Raw genomic sequence first — 16,673 nt, forward strand, 5'->3', positions numbered from 1 at the left:
TAGTTTTACTAAACCCAAGCCCCAGAGTTGTTTCATGCCTCAAGTTTCTTTGGTATAAAAGGTAAACTTCTTCTATTTCCTTCTAACAGTTTGGACTGCACAAATCATAACATTATTGCAATTATATGCTTTAGGGGGTGTATAGGTAATCAATGGTAGATAAATAACAACTAAAGATGGAAAAGGAAGCGAGAGAAGTAGGGAAATGTTCAAATAGTGTTAAATGTTATTTGTGATTAGAGAGCAAATTGGATATTTGTTATTGGCAATTTTTGTTGTTGGGTTAATTGTTTTGGGCTTGTATATTTTATTTTAGATTTTAGATGTATACATTTTTTTATGGCCTTTAAAATGAGGAAAAATGTTAGAGCTACAATTTTTTTTTTTCCAAATTATTGAAATGGTGAGTGATTATTGGTAAGTAAAAAATTGATATAAATGGAGACCCATATGTGAACTAGTGATAATTTGTACCTCAATAGTTTGTAAAAATATTGTAAAAACTGTTGTGGTTGTAGCATTACCATTGAAAGAATCAATGATATTGTTTAGGACCGGGGGGGGGGGGGAAGTGTGATTTTATAAAACAAAATTACTAAAAGTAGTAACTATATATTGTGGGCACAATGCGCGGTTGGTACTGCTTTTTCGTGTTTGGGGAGTACGCCTCGGCCGAGTAGACTGGGGTGGAGAAACAAGGAATCGCCACCTAGTTTTATGGTCAAGAAATCACGAATATAGCACCCTTACATGGAAGAACTGATCTTACTACTAGAGTATGAGTTCAGAGTTTAGATACGATTTTAGGAAGGTGTTAGGCACCCAAAACTGCCCGACCCATGGTTTGGCTTCTACTCATTGTGTCCTACTTTTTAATCCTATTAAAGGCACATTCAACATTGTATCTTAAACACATACACCTAAGCATACAATATGACATTTCATCCCAAACCCTAACATACATCTATCATGGTAATCATCTCATCACAAACCCTAGCATACATCTATCATGGTAAACATCTCATTCAAGGCAACAAAAAAAACAAGGCAGCAAGTATACATGGCAGAATCACAAACATGGCAAGATCCAAATAAACATGTGATTGCATCAAGAACAAATCATCGAAGCAAACATTTTCATATTCGTCATCAAACATATACCCAATGCATGTTCATGTGAATGCATGACTTACCTCACTTATATTACTACATCTCAGCACCCATGCATCAATGGATGGACATATGAATGCATGTTCATGTATTAAAGCAAGAAAAGAAAAGAAACCCTAATCTAGCACATTAAAAGCAAACAAGTAATTAAACAAAGGAACAGAGACTTAAAAAGAGTAAAAAGGAACAAAACAGAGGCATATTATGTGAACAAAAAACAAAGAAGCAGAAGTAGAAAACCTGAATTAGGGTTTCTGGGCACGAGTATGCGTGCGGATACGTAGGCCTACATATGCAAGCCAATTGTATGTGTACGCATACTCGTGCCCAGAAACCCTAATCTAGAAAGCAAGAACAAAAACTAAAAGAACAACAAATCTAGCAACCTAGTATGCTTTAAAACATATAACAACTAAAACATAAACTAAACAAACATGTTAACACATAAACAAAACAAAGAAACAAGATTAAAAGCAAGATTAAAGGCAAAAATGAAAGAAAAGAGGTTAGAACATATACCTTAAAACAAAAGCTCTTTTAGCTTGATTTTGACCGTTTCCCTTAGTCAAATCTATTCACAATCAAACAAAAATGATTAGTAAATTTCAAAACTCGAGGATCAAGACCACAAAAAATCACAATCAAAATAAAATTGACTTGAGGATGTTTTGTGAAAAACTCCCTCTTTAATTCACTATTTCTAGTGAATCTTAAGTTTTCCCTTAGGATTTTCTGTGTGTTTTTGAAATATACCATATAAGGTTTTATATAGTTGAAAAATGGAGATTTGGAATGGCTCCCAGACAATGTGGGATTCATTCCAAACCTTAGTCTTTAGTGCAGAAAATTTGCCTTTCATAGATTTCTAAAACCCTAGCTGCATGTGCAGGTCCATGCCTGCATACGAATGCATCAAACCTACGTACGCAGGTCGAGGGTTTCCTTGGCTTTTTATTTTCCAAAAATAGATTCATTTGCTCATAAAAAGTTATATTTTCCATGTTGACACCTCTCAAATCAATTTGTAATCAGATTTGGCCCTAAACCAACCTCGAGCCTTAGAATTTTAGCATCATTAGGGAATGGGGCCCGAGTCGTAAGGGGTACAAAATGTGATGTCTACATATATATACTAGTAATTTTATATATAAAAAACCTTTTGAGGGTGGGGGGCATTGCTCCCCAAAGTCCAAGTGTGCCTTTTTCCTTGCCATGTAAGCTTGTAAATATGACAAAGTTCTATAATTTTGAGGCCTAACTTATCCATAACCTCCTATGAAACAACATTTTTGTAGCTGCCTCCATCAATCACCAAGTTTCATACCATTCCACAAATGTTGCAGTAGTGTGGAAAATGCACTGATTAAAGACCAGACTGTATTGGCCAGTTAATTCGAGAACAAGACCTGAAATCGGTCCCGTCAAAAACTAGCAAAAAAATGGTCAAAATTGTAAAGACTGAGAACTGGTCTCTTTTTCGGTTCTTTAATCATTCCGATTTTTAAAGCCATGGAAAAATGTTACTTTGCAACCAATCTTCTTGGTCTTCCTGTTTGGGTGCAAAAATTATCTTTGTCATAACTAAGGCAACCCTTTCTTTTACTTTTGTGTCACATCCAATAGTTTCTTCAATGCAAAGATCGTACATGGAGTAGTCTTCGAGTGAGTTTGATTCAGTTTTTTGAGATCGTGTTTTTTAAAAAAGTTGCGGTTTTAATAAGTGCAGTTTGGAATTGGCTATTTTTAAAAAGCAAGGTGTTTTGTAAAAATTGTTAAAAAGTTCTTTTTAAAAAAATTGAGTGTTTGGTTAATATTAATCAAAATTGCAATCTGATGGGTAAATTACCAAAAATGACAAAATATATATACTAGAATTCTTTAATACTTTTGACTTATGACTTACCTTCTTAATAATAATAATAATAATAATAACAACAACAATACTTATTATTTTATTATTATTGTTGTTGTTGTTGAAAATTTGAAATCAATCATAATTATAATCTTTATAAAAAATCATAATTATAAACAATTTTTAAAGTAATAATAATGTTATAGAAGTATTATAAAAATATCATGGACATAGTATTTCTCATAAGATTATATTATAGTAATTTTTTTATTAAAATTGAAAAATAATTGTTGTCCACACATAACCCAATTTTTTTTTAACTTCTGTTATTTATCGTCCGCACACTTCATTTCATCCACCTGTTATATTATCTTACCAACCTTCACTTTCTTTCAAGATTGATCTTCTTCTTTTCTCTATTTTCCTTCATAGACAAATGTCCATAATCTTCAGAGGCCAATTGATATATATTCTTTCTTTCCATAATTAAAAGGCTTATTTAAGGGTGGGGACATTCAAGAGAGTTCTCTCTCTATCTCACTGTCATAGAGAGAGAGAGAGAGAGAGAGAGAGAGAGAGAGAGATTCCGTTGGCATGTTTGGCGAGGTGTTAGGTGGCAAAAACGACGTTTTAGGCAATGCACAAGGCGGCGAGATCTAGAAGATTTTGTTGAAGAGTGAGGCGTGGCAAGTCCTGCAAACAGTTTGGTCACCAAATAACACAGATTTTCTAAGAGCATTCGCATCAGCATGTGTATTCTACACATCTATTTTTATACTAAAAACCTACTTTTTCTATTTTACACATCCACTCTTACAAAACACCTACATCAATTCATTTATTTTACAAGTTATTCCAATAAAATATACATTATACTCTATTTTTTTATTATTTCTCACCAACCACTCACTTAAATACGCGCCCTCTCTCTCTCCAAACCCATTTTCTGATTTCTCACTCTCTCACTGTCTCTCTCTCTCCATCTCTCCATCTCTCTGGCCTTCCTCGTGAATCACAAAACGCCATATCTCCTCGCCGCGCCGCTCCGCTCCGCTCAGCTTCGCTCCGATCCGCTTCGCTCCAATCCGATCCGATCTGCTCCGATCCACCAAACGCCATATCTCCGCTCCGATCCGCTCCGATCCGATCCAGCAAACCCCATATCTCCGATATCCGCTCTGATTCACAGTCCGCTCCGATCTCCGCTCCGATCCACCAAACGCCAGTTCTCCGATCTCCACTCCACTCCGATCTCCGCTCCGATCCACCAACGCCACATCTCCGATCTACGCGCCGCTCCATCAACGAGCTCCGATCGTTCCAGTCAAGCTCCGATCAGTATCTTTGTTGTTTGTCTGTGTGGGTTTGCTTCTGTGTGGGTGTGTTTATGTATCTCGTGTTTTTTTTTTTTTTTTGAGCAAGTGAATCTGTGTTGATCGGAGCTGTGTGTGGATGTGTTTGTGTGTGAGAGTGTTTGTGTGTATCTGAGGAAAAAGAAGAAGATGAGAAGTGGTGAGGTTGTTGAGCCCGGAGAAGATTTTTTTTTTTTTTTTGAGCAAGTGAATCTGTGTTGATCGGAGCTGTGTGTGGATGTGTTTGTGTGTGAGAGTGTTTGTGTGTATCTGAGGAAAAAGAAGAAGATGAGAAGTGGTGAGGTTGTTGAGCCCGGAGAAGAGAGAAAAAAAAAGGAGCGAAAAAAATTAATAAACTAATCTATTCACGAGCTACAGTAACCGTGTAAATTTACACGGTTACTGTAGCTCGTGTATAGATATACACGATTTTAGACATTTTTAGAGGGACTGATGAAGTGTAATTTTAAGCCAAAATGTGTAAAAACAGTTTCTTTTTCTATTTTACATGATTTTACATACACTGGTGTGAATGCTCTAAGAATGGGCTCTGTTTTGCGGTTAAGGTAGAAGGGTAAAATTGAGTTTTTGAGGAAATGATGTCATCCAATTTTATAACGGAAATTGTAGTGTAGCTAAAGTTGTCGTTCCACTGAGATAAGGAAAATAAGAACACGTCAAAAACATCAATAATATGTAGAAAAATATGACTGAAATTTAGAAAAAATAAAGTTTAGTAAATTCAATAATTAAAACCACTCGAGCGTTAGGGTTTGTCCTCCAATATTGTTACGCATCCACTACGAATCCAATTTAGTACAAAATTGGGTAGGTAAACACATAAACTATTTGATTGGAAGATTTAGAAACAAGCTTTATTAATAGAACTCTCTTTGGTTGATTATATTCATCAATTGTTCTAGCAATTTAGTTTAGAAAATAATAACTTTGCTAGAAAAACTAAAGAACATCACATACCCTAGAGGCAATACTATGGCAAAAGTAATATCTAACAAGATTACCACTTTTTACTAGAGAGATTATAAAACCATATTCTAACCATATTTTAACAAGACCAGAAAAGGTCTCAATAAAATAAAATTGACTTCATGATGTTTTGTGAAAACTTCCTCTTTGATTCACTATTTCTAATGAATCTTAGGTTTTCTCTTAGGATTTTATGTGTTTTTTGAAAAGGTGATATGTATGGCTTTATATAGTGAGAAAATAGGGCTTTGGAAAGGCTCCCAAACGATGTGGAATTTGTTCTAAACCTCAACATTAATGTAGAAAATTCGTCTTTCATAGGTTTCTGAAACCTTAACTGCATGCGCAAGTCTGCGCCTGCGTACGCATACATCAGACCTGCGTATGTAGGTTCTAGCCTGCATATGCAGGCCTAGGGTTTTCTTGGCCTTTTATTTTCCAAAAATAAATTTATTTGCTCATAAAAAATTATATTTTCCATTTTAACATTCAAGTCAATTTGTAATCTGATTGGACCCTAAACTAACCTTAGGTCTTAGAATTTCAGCATCATTAGGGAACGGAGGCCCGAGACAAAAGAGATACAAAATGCGGTATCTACAGTTGTATACACCAAATACTGATTAGATTGAATGCAATGACATCGCATCTTGGATTGTTGTTTTGAGACCACACAAAAACTTTGCTACCATTTGTTCTTCACGTTCATTGAGATCCACTCAAGCCACTAACTGGTAAAATAACTCAATGTGATCAACAACATATTGTTTTGATGCCTTAAATTATGTGATTGCTTGTACAATGCTTGCATAAAGTTGAAAGATAAAAAGGAAGAGAAAAAGAAAGAAAGTAGAAAGTGACATTTTAGAAACTTGAGTATTAACGGATAAAATAGTAGAGATGCTAGTGGGCACTTCTAGGGTATCTTTCGCTCTCCTGCAAATAATTTACTTCTTGCAAACTTCCTAATGCTTAAAATGACTATCTGATGGTTCATATTCCAAACCCCATAGTTTTGTGCCGTAGATTGTAAGACTGTTGTGAGTTGGGGTTAAGATCTTTTTAGTCCATTTTCTACTGAGTGCATCTTATAAGTGTGTGTGTGTATTACATGTATTCATATGCCTACAAGTATTTATTTGCTTCCCCTAAATATTTGGGCTAATAGTACTTGAGCTAACAATCATTGGGCTATTTCGTTATTGTTTTATGGTGTTTTAGAGTGTGTTATTTTGTACACAGACCGATATACAAGGCCCACATCCTGCCGAGAGAACTGGTCGCAACTCCCTCAAAGCTAAGCAGCCTTGTCCCAAGTCCACAGACAGAACAAAAAAGGCCCCTACAACCAGTCCACAAACTCTCCCAGGGTTCAAACTCCCTTTGAATTATGGTAGGTCTATTTTGATATTTGGCTCCCACCTTAGCTCTTCTCTGGGAAAGGTTTGCAGGTGTATAGGGCCTTGTCTTGGTTCCTACATAGGTATCTTTTTATGCCCTCTCACAGGTTGGTCAAATGGATTATCAAAGTTGTTGCTAGAATCTGCATCAACATCTTCAATGTGCTCACCATTACTCCTGTGATGATGAAGTAGGCTTCTTTTACTTCCGTAGACATGGTTGTAAGTTGCCTCCTTAGCAAATTATACGATTTGTTCTAAATTCACTAGAGGCTCTACTTCATGGATTGGTGGTTGCTATTGCTGATTTGGAACTTGTATTTTCTGGTTCATGAATTACAAAAGCTTTCTTGAATCTCCTTGCCCCTTAACTTGAGCACAAACAAATTTGAGGTTTGTTTAGGCTGCAATGACGGGTAAGGCTCAAAGAAAAAGAACAAAAAAAATGATTCTTGGTCCTTGACTGCAAAATTAAATCCTTATCATAAATTTGGATCTACAAAGTAATTATTTAGTCTCATTTAGATGTTTTTCACTCATGGTAGTATTTGCGGCATAGTTGACACAAAATTAAGAATAGCCTATTTTTCTGGACTTGAAAGTAGAAATGCCCATTATTAGTTAGGTATTTGGATTAGCTCTTCAACATTTGTAATAGCTAACTTGTAATCTCATACATTTACACGATATACATTCACAAATAAGTATAACTAAATGTGTATTAAAATTTTACCAAATTTATATAATATATATATATATAATGTTTGTATATTTAAAAATATAAAATAGCTACTTGTATATAAAATAAATAAAAGTTTATTTGAATGAGAGAAAACTTCATTTAAATTGTTATTGTGGGAGGGAGTAACCAGAGGGTAGAAGGGCATCGTGAATGGGCTTCCTGAGAAGTTAGATGGGCCCTATTGTTCATCGGTTTGGGCCCAACCTAGGCAAGGTAGCCAAAAACCGAAAACCGAGTAAAGAATGGCTAGCCTGAGGAGCCCTAGAAGCACGCCCTACTAGGCAAGGTAGCCAAAAACCGAAAACCGAGTAAAGAATGGCTAGCCTGAGGAGCCCTAGAAGCACGCCCTCCTCAGGAGATTGGGGTCCAGCCTTAGAGCCCCATAAGGTAATTACTAAGGAAGGATGTAAGATGGAGTAAGTAAAAGCATGAGGTATCATCCTGGAGAAGCACCCACTACCTCCACATTCAATACTCTTTGCCAAACCACCCTACCGCATTAAATGGAGAATGACCCCTTAACAGTACCTGCACAGCTTTCACAACCTATTCTACCACCACCAACAAGGCAGTGATGGGACAAGTATCTAAGCCAACTTTGAAGGATGTCCAAGTGGAAGGCTAGGATGCACTTCCTCCTACTATATATAGAGAGAGAGAGAGGCTAGTCCCACATGAAAGTGGCTAAGAGAAAAGTGCATGAAGAGTTCCTAGAGAGAGATAGAGTGAGAGAAAGAGAGAATAGTAATTTTTGAACATTTGAACCTTTAATATACAAAAATCATTCCTTAGCTTTATCTTTCATTTTATCCTTTATCTTAATTATCTTTCCTTTAGTACTACTAAGGTCTCTCCATACAATCTTAGGCTATTGACTTTGACCATCCACCTTTTCCAAATTAGTTGTATTGGGCTTACTTAATCAGTCGGCCCCTCAACTCATTGGGTTGGGCTTGTTTTCAGTAGTTTTTGCCCCTACAATTGGTGTCATCTATGGGAATAATCATCACCCATCTTCAACTACGGTCCTAAGAAATCAAGAAATGGCAAATTCAAGAGGTGCAACTTTTGCTCAAAGTGAAGGACAAGAGTTCATTGGATCCAAGCAAAGGGATGAGTTCATAAACCAGGAGTAGAGAAGGGATCGTGAGCTAGCCCAATCTGCTAGTGTAAGGGCTGTGTCTGCTCATTCGGACCACATAAGTCGAAGCCATTCCTAGTCCATAAGGCAAACTTCATGTGACCATGAGATGCGTTATCTCAAGATGGAAGTTGGCCATCTACGGCGACAACTTTGCCAAAGGGTGCATATAAGAGAGCATAGAACGCCTTTGCCAAGTCCAAGCTCCAACTCGGAAGGGGAGTGGAGTTATAGACAAAGGACCAAGAATCCTCAGAGTAGTACCTATGAGGCACCCTCTCACTTTAAAAAGGCGTCCTCACCAAATGAGCAAAACACCCCTCTAAGGGAATATGGGAGATGATGCCATGAGCAAGGCCTTACGCCAAATCTCTCGATCACCTTTTTCCAGCTATATTGAAGACACCGAGCTCCCCCATCGCTTTGCACAACTAGCTTTCTTGATTTATAATGGTTGAATAGACCTAATTGAGCACGTGAGTCATTTCAATCAAAGGATGGTCATTCACTCCAAAAATGAAGCTTATATGTGCAAGGTCTTCCCATCAAGCCTCAGCCCTACTACCATGAGATGGTTTGACGGGTTAAAAGAGGATTCTATCAAATCTTGTGAGGAGTTAACGAGGGCTTTTGGTGTCTGTCACCTATAGCAGGGTTCGTAAGATTCCCTACTTTCTACAGCTATAAGGGAGGGAAAGTCCTTGAAAACCTACTCGGATAGGTACTGGGAACTCTTTTAATGAGATTGACGAAGATTTTGAGGATGTGGCTGTTCGAACCTTCAAAGTGGGGCTTCCTATGTACTCGGACCTAAGGAAGTCCCTAACCATAAAGCTTGCTCAGGACATGTATCAACCGATGGATCGCATTGAAGAGCACAAAAGGGTCGAGGATGACCAGGCCTAAAGTAAAGGGAAAGCGAAGGGACCCTTGGCCAGATCATTTTGGGCCCAATTGATCGAGGAGGGAATTTTTCAACATTTGTATTAGAACTTGGGCTCCTTGGACAAACCAAGGAAGACCTTTAATATACGAAAATCATTCCTTAGCTTTATCTTTCAGTTTATCCTTTATCTTAATGGTCTTTCCTTTAGCATTACTAAGGTCCCTTCATATAGGCTTGGGTTGTTGACTTTGACCATCCGCCTCTTCCAAATTAGTGGTATTATGCTTACTCGATCAGCTAGCCCCTCAACTCATTAGGTTGGGCTTGTTGTCAGTAGTTTTTGCCCCCTACAGTTATCCATGATATTCTCAATTTTAATTTGTCCAATCTCTATTTGTATAATAATAATAATACCATATATAATAAAAGAAATATTGATAGCAAATGTTATTAAATTTTTTCTATGCTAGAGTTTAGTTTATGTTGATTTAGATTTGGCCTAGATGAGAACGAAACCAAAGCTGAAGCCTAAGTCCAATATAGATATAAAATCCATTTTCATTATTTGTTATTTATTTATTTTTTAATTTTTCTCAATCCCCATTGCCGGCAATCACGTTAATACCTTGTAATAGTCAAACAAAACCTTTCTTTTTTATTTTATTTTTATTTTTGACTTTTTGGCTTTGCACTAATAATAACTCACTTGGCATAATAATTAAAAATTATATGGGACATATGGGAAAAATTAGACCCCAATTAAAATTTTAATTAAATTTTCTCCTAACTTTGAGAGAGAGAGAGAGAGAGATTGTCATTTATGCTCACAATAGTGGTTATATGATTTTTTTTTTTTTTTTTTTTTTTTGAGAATGATAGTTAAATGATTTGATATGCCCATTATGACTACTTTTTATCCATCAAATTGATAAAATGAAATTTTCTAAAGTATTAATAGCAAAAATTTATTCCAATAAAAAAATGTCAACTTTATTATTTTTATGATCTCATTAAAAATTAAGAAAATAATTAACTACCAAAGTAAAACGAGTCTAATTTTTTTGGGAATCTAGTTTGAAATCAGGTTATAATTAAAAAAAAAAAACAACAAATTTAATAGACAAATAGAGTATCAACCTATGTTTTTTGTTTTATCACAATAGATTTATATCATCAAACTAAAAAATTAATTGGTTTTTGGTGTAGGAAGAGTTTAAACTCATATTTCTTATACAACGACAAAATAATTTACCTATTAAGTTAATTGAAATCCATAACTTCAAACAAAATTAAACCATAGCAAAAAAGTATGACAATTTCATGTTTTTATTTAGTTATTTTTTTTACCTATAAAATTCAAAAAAATTATTAAAATTTTGAATCTCTCTCTCTCTCTCTCTCTCTCTCTCTCATAATGTGATATTTGTGTTGTTTAATTATATCATCAACTTACTTAATCATACATAATTAAAATAAATAACCAAAATTCATTTTTAGAGAATTGTCTTGGTGTGTGCTTAGAAATTTGAAAGTCATGTTTTTCATTATATGTGTCTTCCCTGTTTTCGTGGCCTTATGACGAACCTTTAGAATAGGTATTAGTGTTAGAGAAGGGTTTCCTTATCTATTGACATGGCAAGCATAATATTCCTACCCAATTGAGTCATTAATTTGTATATCCACTTAACAAATGCTATATGCACCCACAACATTTCCCATTAATAGAGACAGAACAAGAAATGATCGTCATATCATCATTTAATTAAAGTCAATTATACATTAACAATGTCACAGTTGATAGGGGTGGTGGAGTAATCAGAAATGGTAGGTTATATATTAAATTCTTAAATAAGAGATAATCAAATAGTTCATTATTATGTTCCCTACAAATAATTATCTTTCTTTCAAGCAAATCAACTTATTTTAATACACTTTTGCTCTGCCTCTTGACTCAAAAATATTAAATATTCCTGAATTGGAGGTTGAAATTTAAACTTTCATTTTTGAATAATTGCTCATATAATGATTGTGTTTTATCTCTCACTCTCTCTCTCTCTCTCTTTATTTTCTTGAGCAAAAAAATTCTCTTTGTCCTTACTTTCTAAGGATTTTAAAATGATTATAATTATATAAAGAAATAGGAATTTTAATTATAGGACAAAAGATAAAATAATAAAGTTAAAGCACAACAAATTTTATAATTTGTTGTTTGTGGGAGTGAGTGATAAATTATGATTAGTATAAAATGATACTAATATACTAAACACAATCTATTATTAAGACTATAAAAAAAAAAAAAAAATCATAACTTATCATTATATTAGTTATAATTTTTTTTTTTTTGGTTGAAATTTGTGGTGTCGTCCAAAGAAACACAAATTTCGTCTCTTTTGTCTTGATTTTTATTTTTGTATAATAAAAAAATATTGAAATTGTGCATTAAATGATAAATTCAAATAAAATAAAAGGAAAAGAAAATGGAGAAAAACGTGAGAAGTTGAAATGAAAGTACAGTGGCCCTGACTGCGCGAAACCCTACCACCATGCCACAAAATAGATATAATAGATAGATAATTAAAAAAAAATATATATATATATATATACACATTTGTGGGCTGGGGGCACTACAAATAGCACCGTCTCCTTTAAGTTTTTTCTTTCAACAAATTCTCTCTTTTTGAGAGAGAGAGAGAGCGAGAGAGAGAGAGAGAGAGAGTTTCTTGAATAATAAGTTGAGAGAAGAAGAAGAAGGAGGAGGAGGAGGAGGAGGAGGAGATCATAGAATAGATAACAGAATAGGTTTGAGATTGAGAGAGAGAGAGAGAGATGGGGAAGTACATAAGGAAAGCTAAAACAAGAGGAGAGTTAGCAGTGATGGAAGTATCTCAGTCCTCTCTCGGGGTCCGTACACGCGCCAAAACCCTAGCCCTTCAGAATTCTAACTCTAACTCTAACTCTTATTTACAGCTTCGTAGCCGCCGCCTCCAAAAGCCAGAACCAAATGGTACGCACCACCACCACCACCACGACTCTAAGCGCCACAAGAACTCTAACGGCACCACCACCGCCGCCGCCGCCGCTACCACCGCTAACGACAACAACAGTAAAGAGCCTCATATCCAGAATCACGATGAGATTGTGGGTGTGGGTGAGGAGGACACTAATCAACAAGAAGACAACCTTATTAATAAAACTGATTTTGGGGTCCAAGAAGCTTCTTTCGGAGAAAATGTTTTGGACTTTGAAGCTAGAGAGAGGTGGGTCTTTCTTTCTTCTTCTTTTCTCTTTTTATTTAAATCTCTGTTGTTTGCGCTGAGGAAACGAGCGAAAAATCTGTCAAATTGGATTATTGAATCATAGGGTTTCTTTTTTATATTATAAAATTGGGGTTATACGCAGGGGAGGGAATTTCTAGATTATGTTCGTTTTATGTTTAAGTTTGAAGACAGAGAGAGATGGGGTTTTCTTCCACTTCTTTGTTTTTTTGTTTTTTGTTTTTTGTTTTTTTTTCAATGTCTATTATTTTCTGAGAAAACGAGGGAAAATCTAGGAAAATTGATTTTGAATCATGGGGTTTTCGTGTTTTTATTTTTATTTCATTGGGGTTAAGAGAAAGGGAGGAGGGACTTTCTGCATTTAGTTCGTTTTCCTGGGTTTGGAAGCAATAATTTTGGGTTTTTTCTTTTCTTTTTTTTCTAAGCTGTTTGGTGGTGTAAAAAATGGTGGGGAATTATGAGGAGTTTGAAAATTTTAATCTTGGGTGTTTTCATCTTCTTAATTGAATATTAATACAACTAGTAGTACAAAATTTTGAAATTCTACCTTCTGAAGCATTTTATATAGGGTTTTCAAAGCAAAGTAGAAGTTGGGCTTTTGAATGTTTTGGTTTGAGATAGTTAATTGCCGTAACAATTGTACAATTTTTTCATATTGGAGGAGAATCAAAGTAACAAAACCGAAGATAGCAATATTTGAATTGTCTTGGAAACCAAACATACTTTAGAGTGTTTTATTTTATTTTATTTGGGAGTTTATTCAAAATTTATTTTGATTGTTCAATATTTGTTAAAAGCTACTCTCTGTTTATTTTGATTTTTTCCCATTTCTTATAAGTGTTTTCTTTCAAAGGTCTGTTTGTAGTGTTTTTTTTTTTTTTTCCCAATTTTTTCCTAAGTAATAAGAACAAGAGTAGTAGATGAGGGCCACCAAGAATAATCCCAAATTAAAAGGGAAAAAAAAAAACAGTTACGTTTGTGTTTTAATGTCTTACCTGCCTAGATACAAAAAGCCGTTATTTTATTTTATTTTTTTTCCAAGTGAAACGTTCAAAACTGGCTTTCTGAAATTTGAAGAACGTATTAATATCAGATTTCTGCTATTATTCGCTGCTGCTTTCTTCATTATATATTCTGGTTAGTAGAGAAGAATCGCTGCTACTGTTTGTTTGTATCTAATTAGATTGTTTACAGGCTGCTTTGTGCTTCATAATGATGTTTTTACTTGTTTCTAAAACTCAGATGGTACTGACACATGAGCTTCAAAATGGAATATATCCTATATTTTGAAGATATTGATCCCACTGCATTATACTTAATTGGAAGGAACAGAATTTTTTGTGTGGTGCCTTTCTTTGGCCATAACTTGTTAGACTCAAACTAACCTGTAGGCTGGTGATACACAGCACGTAAGAGAAAACTATTATTTGATACTAGAGGAAACACCCATTTAAAAACATCATAGAATAAAAGCTCAAAAAATAAATTTAATTAATTAAAAGAATTTAATTGCACCACAGAATTACAGAGTCTTCTATGGAATTTTGGTGACTGAATCGTGTCTAGATTTTTTTTTTTTTTTTTTTTTTTTTTTTCTCTTAAAGAAAAAAGAGCAGAAAAAAAAAAAAAAAAAAAAAAAAAAAAAAAACAACAGTCGGATGACACACAAAAATAATAGTAGATACTATTCCTTACTTATGGTATATTCTTTTTCATGTGGATATTTTTTTATCATAAAGTCCAACTCAACTCTCAGCTTTAGGTGCCACCGTTTGTGATATAAAACTTCCCATGCCTTTTAGTTTTCTGTAATCTTAATGCTAAACAACAGGTGAATGTTTCTGGTAGTTCTTTATTTATGGTTTTTAATAAAATTAATCTCTATTGTGACAGGAGCACTAGAGAATCCACACCTTGCAGTTTGATTAGGGACCCAGATAACATAAGAACCCCTGGTTCCACTACCAGGCCCACTTGCTCAACTGAGACTAACCGCAGAACACAGAATGCAACGCAGAGGCATATCCCAACATCACGTGAAATCGATGAGTTTTTTGCAGGTGCTGAAGAAGAGCAGCAAAGACAATTTGTTGAGAAGTATGCTACATTTTGTCCTCCTGGGTTTTAAAAAAAATCTTTAAATAAGCTCTCTTGCTTGTAAAATTCAAGATCCATTTACATCCTGTGAGCAGATATAAAATAATGTTCATCAATTTGGGTTTTCTCTGCAGGTACAACTTTGATCCTGTCAGTGATAAGCCTCTCCCAGGGCGTTATGAATGGGAGAAATTGGACCCTTAAAAGATATCAGTGTTCCATCAGGGCTTCTTTTCCTGCACAGTCTCAGTTGATCTTGGAGCTTAGGATTTTGAATTAGCAGGAATTAGTTTTAGTTGGAATGGTGATGGTTTTATTTCCATTTTTCATCACCCCAATCTTACTTGTAAAGAAAAGAAGTAGGACTGTCAAAGATATGTGTAGGCTAATGGTCTGTAACATAACAGAGGTAATGACTTTGTGAGTTACACAAGGAACACAACAAATACAAATCAAAGTCCTTTGTCTAACAGATCATCTGAATCTGAAGAGGGGAAGGGAAAATGGGTTTGTAAGCTGTAGGGGTTAGGGTTGTTCAGCCAGCCAACTAGGTCAGTAATTAGAATCTATGTGGTACAGAAAATTTACTTTTTTTTTTTTTTTTTTGTACTGTATTTCTCCTCCCCCTCTCCTTTGTCAATACTTGTACTGATGGAACTTTGAAAAACTGTGGAATAAACATGACCCGTTTCCCTCTCTTCATTGTTTTGTCTCATCCTTTATCATTTTACTATGTTGTGCACAGTTAATCTTTGGCTTCTTTATCAACACGTGAGACAATGCATCTTTTAATCAGCTTTTGATGATGCTGCCTCTCATTGTGCTCTGAATTAAAAAAACATTGTTCAAAACCTAGTTACTGCATTCATTCATGTGTGAGACTGGTTGGTGGCTTGGTGTCGCTGCTGGTACTGGTGGGGTTACATTATTATTATTATTATTATTATTATTGGTGAGTGACGTACTGGAAGAATCTTCTCCCTCTCTCTCGATTATCATGCTCCGTCGTCGTCTTGTTCCTTTTTAAATTCTCTCACTTCACCTCAGGCCCGAGATATGAGAGGATGGCAATTTTTTACAGCTTAAATAAATACGCACCGTTAATGAGTGTAGAATTTAAAGATTTAGCCTCTAAAAGGAGGAACGGTAAAGATTGTAAACAAACTTGATATAAAATTGTACATGTATATGGTATGTATTCAAACTTCCTGTAAAATATATAATAAAGTAGGGGCCAATTTACATTTCCTTTCAGTGGGTGCACAATAATTTATAACGAGGTACATCTCTTGCAGAAGAGATTGGAAAGTGACAAGCAGATACAGAATAATGTCTTCCCACGAGCCATTATGGTTTCTTTAACAAATATAGAAGTTTAAAACTTTCATTTTAAAAGTGATGGTTATAAGAACCAAAAAAATACATCCAAATTTCAAACAGTGAGTTTCTGAATAATTTGGTGTGCCCAGTAAATCACGCGCAGAGAGGGTAGGGGACACTTACGAGATCTTATCATTACTCTAGGAAATACAAGAAAAAAAAAATATATATATATATATATATATTTATATATTGGGAGATCTTATCATTACTAAAGAAAAAAAAAAAAAATATATATATATATATATATATTTATATATTGGGAGATCTTATCATTACTCTCGGAAATATAAGAACAAAAAGAGAGGAAAAATGAGCCATATGATGTTGAATTAGATACGAGAAAGAAAAGCTTGTGATTAGGTGGGGTTTGTTTATTTAAAGACAAATT

The 16,673-nt window shown here is 34.8% G+C and overlaps 1 protein-coding gene across 1 annotated transcript; it reads left to right on the plus strand.

The window, feature by feature from the left end:
* Positions 1-12,150: 12,150 nt before the first annotated feature.
* LOC112016567 (cyclin-dependent kinase inhibitor 4) lies at positions 12,151-15,604 on the plus strand. Its single transcript, XM_024049121.2, has 3 exons — positions 12,151-12,787; positions 14,699-14,902; positions 15,037-15,604. Exons 1-3 carry the CDS (start codon positions 12,357-12,359, stop codon positions 15,104-15,106), a joined length of 705 nt encoding a protein of 234 aa, XP_023904889.1. The 5' UTR covers positions 12,151-12,356; the 3' UTR covers positions 15,107-15,604.
* The last annotated feature ends 1,069 nt before the right edge of the window (positions 15,605-16,673 follow it).

Source organism: Quercus suber, unplaced genomic scaffold, assembly GCF_002906115.3.
Source record: "Quercus suber isolate HL8 unplaced genomic scaffold, Cork oak 2.0 scaffold_1174, whole genome shotgun sequence".
NCBI classification, from domain to species: Eukaryota; Viridiplantae; Streptophyta; class Magnoliopsida; order Fagales; family Fagaceae; genus Quercus; species Quercus suber.